This window comes from Pygoscelis adeliae, unplaced genomic scaffold (genome assembly GCF_000699105.1).
Source record: "Pygoscelis adeliae isolate BGI_AS28 unplaced genomic scaffold, ASM69910v1 Scaffold48, whole genome shotgun sequence".
NCBI lineage: Eukaryota > Metazoa > Chordata > Aves > Sphenisciformes > Spheniscidae > Pygoscelis > Pygoscelis adeliae.
Window position 1 is genome coordinate 1211567 of NW_008825618.1, and position 7903 is coordinate 1219469.

At 35.2% G+C, this 7903-nt stretch overlaps 1 protein-coding gene across 1 annotated transcript in view; it reads right to left on the reverse strand.

Moving 5' to 3' along the window:
* The window catches only part of DOCK9 (dedicator of cytokinesis 9), a 107967-nt gene that overhangs the window by 69937 nt on the left and 30127 nt on the right, over positions 1–7903 (reverse strand). Inside the window, 6 exon segments of the mRNA XM_009333332.1 lie at positions 1–94; positions 238–438; positions 799–939; positions 1037–1111; positions 5018–5085; positions 6458–6632. The exon segment at positions 1–94 is cut by the window's left edge and continues 17 nt beyond it. Of these exon segments, the coding sequence (XP_009331607.1) occupies positions 1–94; positions 238–438; positions 799–939; positions 1037–1111; positions 5018–5085; positions 6458–6632 (754 nt within the window).

The window sequence follows — 7903 nt, forward strand, 5'->3', positions numbered from 1 at the left end:
GTCCAGCACAATGTGTAATGCTTCCCTGTAATACTTTTTCTATTCTAGCCACAAGGAAAATGTCAGTATGAGGACATGTGACTGAGAATATTCCCTAGAAATAAAACAAGAGATAAATATAAAAGGAAAATGCACACACATTTTACATCACATAATAGAAAGCCATCCGAAGCATGCAGGAAAACTCTCTACTTGTATCCAAAAACCCTACTAATTCTTCAGGTTACTAGTTCTCACCTGCTTTGGATATTGTAACACAGTTTCATGAATGTCTTGAATTCTGTGTAAGCTATCACCACTGCCATTCATCATTTGTTGAGATGCGTTGGATATCATGTGCCTTACCGAGGCATGGTTCAAATCAACATGGAAATCTGCTGAAATCTTCCGGTTGTTTTTAATATCAAATAGTGATAATGTGACAAAGAAAGGTTCTACCTAAACATTTAAAAAAAAGAATCAAGTGTCATTGCTGGCATCTATATTACTGTAGAAATGTATATGAAAGGAAGATGAGTAACATTTTTATAAACAGTTACACACAGCCATCACTCTAGATATTACTGACAACATGTAAAAGATAGTAAAAGAAAAATTCTACAACACAACAAAAAGATTAGTAGCAAAGTTATTTTTGCAGGATTTAGGCTCTCATTTTGATTTAAAGGAGTAGAAACCTCCCCCACAATACATGTTTCTCAATCATAACTAGGAATTCCTGCCATTAAGAATAGTGCCAACAAAGTATTAAGACATTCATTACCATATTAACAGAAAATAATTACATGAATTATTTACATTTGTCGTTGGTCCTTCTTCATTTTCTGCAACACAGCTTTGCAAATTAAAAGATAAATCGTTACACTTCACAAGAATTTTTTTTCCAAATTTCTCTTCAAATGGCTTCACTTCTGGTTCAATACCAGAAAAGTCAAGTTTCTTTAAAAAGAGAAAAGAAAAATTACGGTAAGTTGTTTTTCATCTCAAAAGGATCAACATAAAAGAAAACAACATGCTTCCTTGTAAAAAGTCTAACCTGTGCATCTGGATCCAAGGCAAAAAGTTTAACTCTACTTTCACTTTTCAACTTGATTTCTGCTTCTCTGGTACTCTGTTCAAAATATTAAAAAAAAAAAAAAAGTCTTAGGATCACACAATTAAATTAAAGTGGTTTTCAATTTCATTCTTTTTTCTGTGATGTTCAAAGCTTTACACATTTTTAATTCATGCACTCTTCTCTCCCTAACTGAGCTTTGCAACTTCTTAGTTTAAATTGCTCCATCATGTTCAAGTAAAAAGTGAGAGAAGACTCCTCTCCTTTAAAGGCTTTTCCAGGCCTAGAAACACAAAAACTTACATCAGCAACATGTAACCTTCCAAGCTCATGGAAAGCCTACTCCAGTGTAGCTCATACAGCACTTTGCCTCCTTAAACAATAACTTTCATAACACTATTTTATTAAAAAAAAAAAAAGTATGAATGTCGGTTAAAGCTCAGAGCTATCCTGAGACCATAAGATTGCTCAGGAAACAACAGGTTACCTAAATTAAGAAACACCATCATAGCTTGCTTTCTTTTTTTTTTTCTTTTTTTCTTTTCTTGAGCTCTACTGCCAAAGAGGCGGTTTTCCTGTGGGTAGGTGGAAAAACCCCAAAAACTTCCAAAAGATAAAACTCTCACACTTAAAAGTTACTTTGCAGAGTACACGGTACACTGATCCTGCCTGGGATTTGTGGATACCTACCTATTAACAGTAAAACAAAAGTTAAGTGGAACAAAATAGAATGTGAAAACTGATGGTATACATAGGTTACTTTTCCAAAAAAAGGTATTATTTAAAGAGTATTCTATGATTTTTAAAGTCACAGGACATAACAAATGGATGTATGCCTGCACCAAAATTACCCACGTAGGAGAGTTGCCATTCCCAAAGTAGTAGCTGGCTAAACAGGGATACAAAGTATTACATTACAGACAGGTGTCTAATTTTGGATTAGCCTGTATGGGTTAAAAGAAGTTACCAACCCAAAATGCCCATCACTGACCATCAGCTGAAGTGATCTACTGCCTACATCTGCTTTGCTAGAGGTTGAAGGAACTCCTACTATGTCTCAAGAAAAAGAAAAAAAAACCAAACAACAAACCAAAAAACCGTCAGCTCTAAGAGCTCAAAATCCTATTTTAGGTTGATAATAATAATAAAGAAAGAATTTGACTTAAAGGATGTATTACAGAAGAGGAACTTCTGAGGTGTGGTTTTGAGTACAGATGCTGTAATGGATTTCATCTACTTTACTTCATTCTCTTTAACACACACAGGAGAAAAGACAAGAGTTGCTGTGAAAGACACCATCCAGACACTCGATACCAGCAGAGCATTGGCAGACTTTGCTTGTTCAACAGCCGGTATGATTTGAGAAATACAGGACTAAACTGTGAAGAAGTTTAAAGATGCAAGAAGGTTGCATGTATGTTTTGGAAAGGGAATCGTCAGTGGCAAGAACTGAAGAGGAACATGATCTACTCATAGGAGCAAGACAGAAACTATTTCAGCTAAAGCATCTTGAATAGTTTTAGATTCTTTGGTGTTTTGTGCACTAAAGACAAGACAAAAATATGCATTTTTGACTGACAGATCAGGGGCAGTCGGTCAGAAGTCAAGAACTGAAAATGCATGTAGTCACCAACCCTGTCTACAGCATGGCAGTGACTCTGTAATTCCATTTCCTCATCTGTAAAACAGGGACAATGTTTTCCTACCTCAAGGAATACTGGGACCCATAACGGTTAAGGAGGTACTTGGGCACACTGATCATGACAGTCACATTGTTATTTAAGATGAAGGTCTAATTTGTTTCCTCTGAAGATTAAAAAAACCAAAAAAACCCCCACAAAAACCCCTACATTCACTCTTGGTACTTAAGTTACACATAAAAGGAACATGAAGTAGGCAGGACAGACAGACAGACAGAGATATATGCGTGCACATCTGTGCACTGAAGTGCACAATACCATCTTATATATTTTATGTTATAAACTAACAGCCGTTGATAGAAAAACGAAGGCTTGGAGATGTACTCACAAGGGTTAAACCTTTCCTAGGAAGACTGTTTTTTTCCCCCCTATTGTCAGGTGCTCTACAATCACCCCTGAAGGAATTTCTCTTTCCTCATAAGGATATGAGGTCAGCTATTGTGAAAATCTCCTCCTAGAACCAACAAAAATAATAGAGCAGCTATAAACTCTTCTAAAAGAAGGCTCAATGCCTTGTAAGTCTTCCACTGGGGAAAAAAGAACCAAATCCAAACCCAAATAACAGCTGAAAAGACAATGCAAGAAAGAATGAGGACAAAAAAAAAATCCTCAAAACAAACAGCATTTATATAAAATAATCAAGTTAAGGCAGAAACAGTGTACTAGTGCAAATGGGCAGATTTTTCCCTGTACTTCTCCTCAGGGAAAAAAGGCTAGAAAAACACATTAGAGCAAATTGAAAGGTAGTGTTTAGTAAAGATGAACTAGAATGGGAAAACCAAAAAGCTTATTTTGAAGGAAACAGAAATTTAAATGGGTTATAACCATGGAATAAAAAAAGCCAGTGCTTAAAAAGCTGAGAAAAATAACACGCTAGAAGAATACCTAGCTTAAAGAGATGCGTGCTTCCGATCAGAAGGTTATGGAAACAGGAAGCAGCATTTGTAGTACTAAAACTATATGCAGGTGCTGCAGCCCTGAATAAAAGTCCCCTCTGGAAGTCATATGGAACCTAAGCATTCCAATAACTCTGACTATAAAGAAAGAAAAATCTTCCATACAATAAGAGCATCTAATTTTATATTTGTTTCCAAAATAAATTTTTATAGCCTCATGTAAGTGTACTGTTTGATGCTTACAGCTCTTCCAAGGAAAACTTGATTGTATGCACCACAGTCCCAATTAATTTCCAAATACAGCCGTAGCTGGAGTTAGATTATCACGTAACAGCTTTTCGTGTACATGTGCTAAGTTAATTACAAAGCAGTAACAGAAAGAATTAAGCCAGCCAACCAATTTGGGTGCTTAAAGCCTGTTAATGTATTCTGGCTGGATCTTTTGAGATGTTACCTATTGTAATAGACAAAATTTGTTTTACTGCTTGTTCTCAGTTTATAAGCTGCACACCCATCAGGAGTAGTTACTAGGTCAGACAGATTCTCAGAAAAGAAGGGGAGAGCTTTCCAGAGCATGGTCAAGCAGAAACAGTTTCAAGACCGCAGGCTGTGCCACACAGAAGAAAGAGTAAGGACGTCACAGGAAGGAGTTTGGATTCTGCAACTTCAATAGAAAAAGGTCACCAGTTCCAGTCCTTCGGTGATTTAACAAAAATTTCTCCCTTAGAGAACTCACAAAACTTATTGCAACACACAAGTCACTGATTTAACTGAAATAAAGTCTGCAAATGGGCTAAGGAAGAGTTACTGGTTTTTTATATTTATTTCTATTTTATTTTATTCTTATTTCTATTTCTACCACACCTCTGTAAGAACAAAATTGAAAAGCAAGAACTATGGCAATACAGGAAGTATCCATGAACTTGCCAGCTCATTACAGACACAAGCATCTTAAAATACATTCACATCATCACTGCTATTAAGCTCCTCTAGACTTCCAACTCTAAAAACAAAACTTCACTTTAGTGTAAAAATAGATTTCTACAGAAATACTTTAGCACTTACCTGCATGCAATAGAACAATACAAAATATGCAAAATACAATAAACTAATAAAATAATAAAACGTGCTGCTTTTAAACAGCATGTCAAGATTTATATAAGCAACTTTAAGACAGTAGCTAGTTTGCTTCCAAAAGCAGAAAATGCTCAATAACCACATCTATTCACGAAAGAGCTTCTGAGCTTTCAAAGCACCACAAACAGACTGGAAGCTAGAAGCCAATACCTTACCTTTACCGAAAGTTCATGTGGCTAACTTACGTTTACTACTTTATATCCCGAATTGGCATTTACAATATATATTACCTTGGCAATTTCGGGATAGTAGTTATCAAAAATACTTGATGAGCTTTCCATTTTGCTTTGTTCATCATCTGAAATTATAAAACCACATAAAAAAAATTAAAAATGCCAAACAAACAAACAAAAAACCCCAAACTACTCACAAAACTCCATGGCAAAAACATTTCTGGTTTGGTTTGTTTTGGGGGGGTGGGGGGGTGTTTGTTGTTTGTTTGTTTGTTTTTTTTTTAACTCCTACCCCCCCTCGCAAATGACAATTGTTAACATAAACAGGTTGTGGACAACTCCATCATTTCATTTTGATGTAGTGACTTGTTGGAGGATGTAACCAGTTACAGAAATTGGTAAAGTAGCAGTTATTTCTAATCTTACCTAGAAAATAGCTTTAATATTAATTTTGACATCTGCATGGGGAAAGGGATACTCAATGCACAAATTCACATTACTCTTTCCACTATGCATCATATCTTGATTTCCAAACCAGTTCCCTCTGTTCATTAGGTTCCCAACTCTACTCTCCAACGGTTACTGGATTTACAAAGCAACCATTCAGTTAGCTATAAGCATCTTACAGTTCTAAGGTCAATCACGACCACTGACTAAAATGTCTTTCACAGAGCTACAGGGTTCTTCTTCCGATTTGCTTTTTCTGCAAGCATTGTGTTAAATTCCGACAATCTTCACCAAAGACTGTGATATCTCATTTTAAACTCTAATGGTCTCTTTTGGTATATTGTGCTATTTATAAGCAGAACAACTTTCTATAATTACTTCCGGGTTCTTCTGGATATGCGTACACTTGGTCTCATACCAATTGCCCTCCCCATCCACTCTCAAGAGGAAAAAATGCACGAGAGGACATCTAGACTATCCTTTTGTCACCAAATTATCAGCTATACCTACATCACATTCCTTACAGATATCTGCCTTACCTATTCTTAAAGGGCTCCAACAGAAAAGATTCTACACCCAAGCAATCTATTTCAGTACTTCAGGGAAATATTTGTGGTCAAGGGAGTTACATCTAAATTTAAGTCCCTCACTGCAACCACAATTTCTTAGTCTTCTACCTATAGTGACCACAGAACAGATTATTCTATTTTCAGCAGCATTCTACACAATTCAAAACAAGTCCCTCCTAAGTTTTCTCTTTTCCTTAAATTGCTTTGGTCCTGATTTTTCATTGTGCGTTCTATTTTTCTAGACTTCTGATCAGTCTCATTATTCTCTTCTGGACTTAACTCAATTGGAATCAATGTAGAATGGTGCTATTTTAGTGCCAAAAGGTCAAAACTCTCATGAGTTCAAACAGACAGTGAAAAGGCCTATAATTTTTATGACCAAAGAAAAAAAAAATTAGCCACAATAAAGCCTTTCTTTCCAAATGCATGTACGTAGACATTGTCACATAACTGTATTAGCATTGCTAGAAACCCTGCTTACCTTCGTGAGACTCTCCATTTCTTTTTTCTTGCATTGCAGCCTCAAAGTTAAGCTGAAGAATTTTGTTCAGAGTGTTTATCCATTCTTCCATTTCAAGTTCACTATCTGCAGCTAAAAGGTAACTACTCTTGTCTTGCATCTTGAGCTCAAATGCAAAACGTCTGACTTTATTGTTCTATAAGAAAATAAAAGTTCTTTATAATATCTTTACATACTGTCTACTCACAACCAAAGGAAGTTATATGTATTTCAGATCTTTTAACTAAAGTATACACTTTGATATTTTGAACAAGTGTATTACAATTACACTTATTCCTCTCTGACATTTGACCTTTTGAAGTTATTTGTACCACTGCAACAAGTATGAAAGATAACAGCCCATTTTTCAGTTTCCCCTCATCATTCTGTTTGTAATAATTTTTAAAAAACAAAAAAATCCAATTTCCAAATATCAAGTCTTCATGTACTCAGATCACCTAGAAGTGAAGCTAACTAAGATCTACTGATAAAAAAAAGCATGAAACTATTAATATTTGAGTGAGAATCACTTGCACGTTGAGATTTTATACCGGAGGTTAAATCATAACCAACCTCAACCCTGAATGCCCTGATATTGCTAGTCTTTTAAACATATACGAAGTGGGGAATCAATTCCTCCTTTGTTCCTCAACCATTACTGTCATCCTTTTTGCACAATTTAAGTCAAGGCTTCAAATGCTACCTAGCTTGACTCGTGTTCCTGGGAATGAATTCACAAGTCTTAAATGAAAATTCTACATTATCATCAATTTAATTTTAAAAAATCGATAACTCATTAGATAAACATTAAAATAAACAATAAGACAGACTTAATGTTTGGGGGATTTTTTGTTTGTCTGTTTTAAGTTAAATTAAATGCCAAATTACATTTCAGTTTCGCTATACGTCAGGTTTTTCAATTAACAGACTAACTACTGGTTGGCAAAACAGTCAGCTTTCTACCAAAGATGAGTTTCTGTTAAGGAAGATACAAACAAACGTATGGACTCCAGATCTAAGGCAGTCTTACCAATTAAAATCAGTACTGAAGTAAACGAAAAAATCTTAAGAACAGTAACCTTTAACTTTCACAATATAAACCCTTGACACAGGTGGTACTTATCACACTTCTCAGTTTTCACAAATCACTGAATTAGAGCAACTCTGCCTATATATATATGACTGTATGTGTGAATATATACACTGCATATATTATGTGACTGCACTTCCCTGTGATGCAGAAAAGACTAATATACTTCAGTATTAAAACAAAACAAAACAAAAAACCCAACAAAACAAAACAAAACCACCCCAAACAGTATTTTGGTAATTCCTGTCTTTTCATTTAAAGTTTTTAAGTTTTGGAGACAAAACAACAACAAAACCCAAACCAAACCAAAAGCAAACAAAAAGCAACCAAAAAAACCT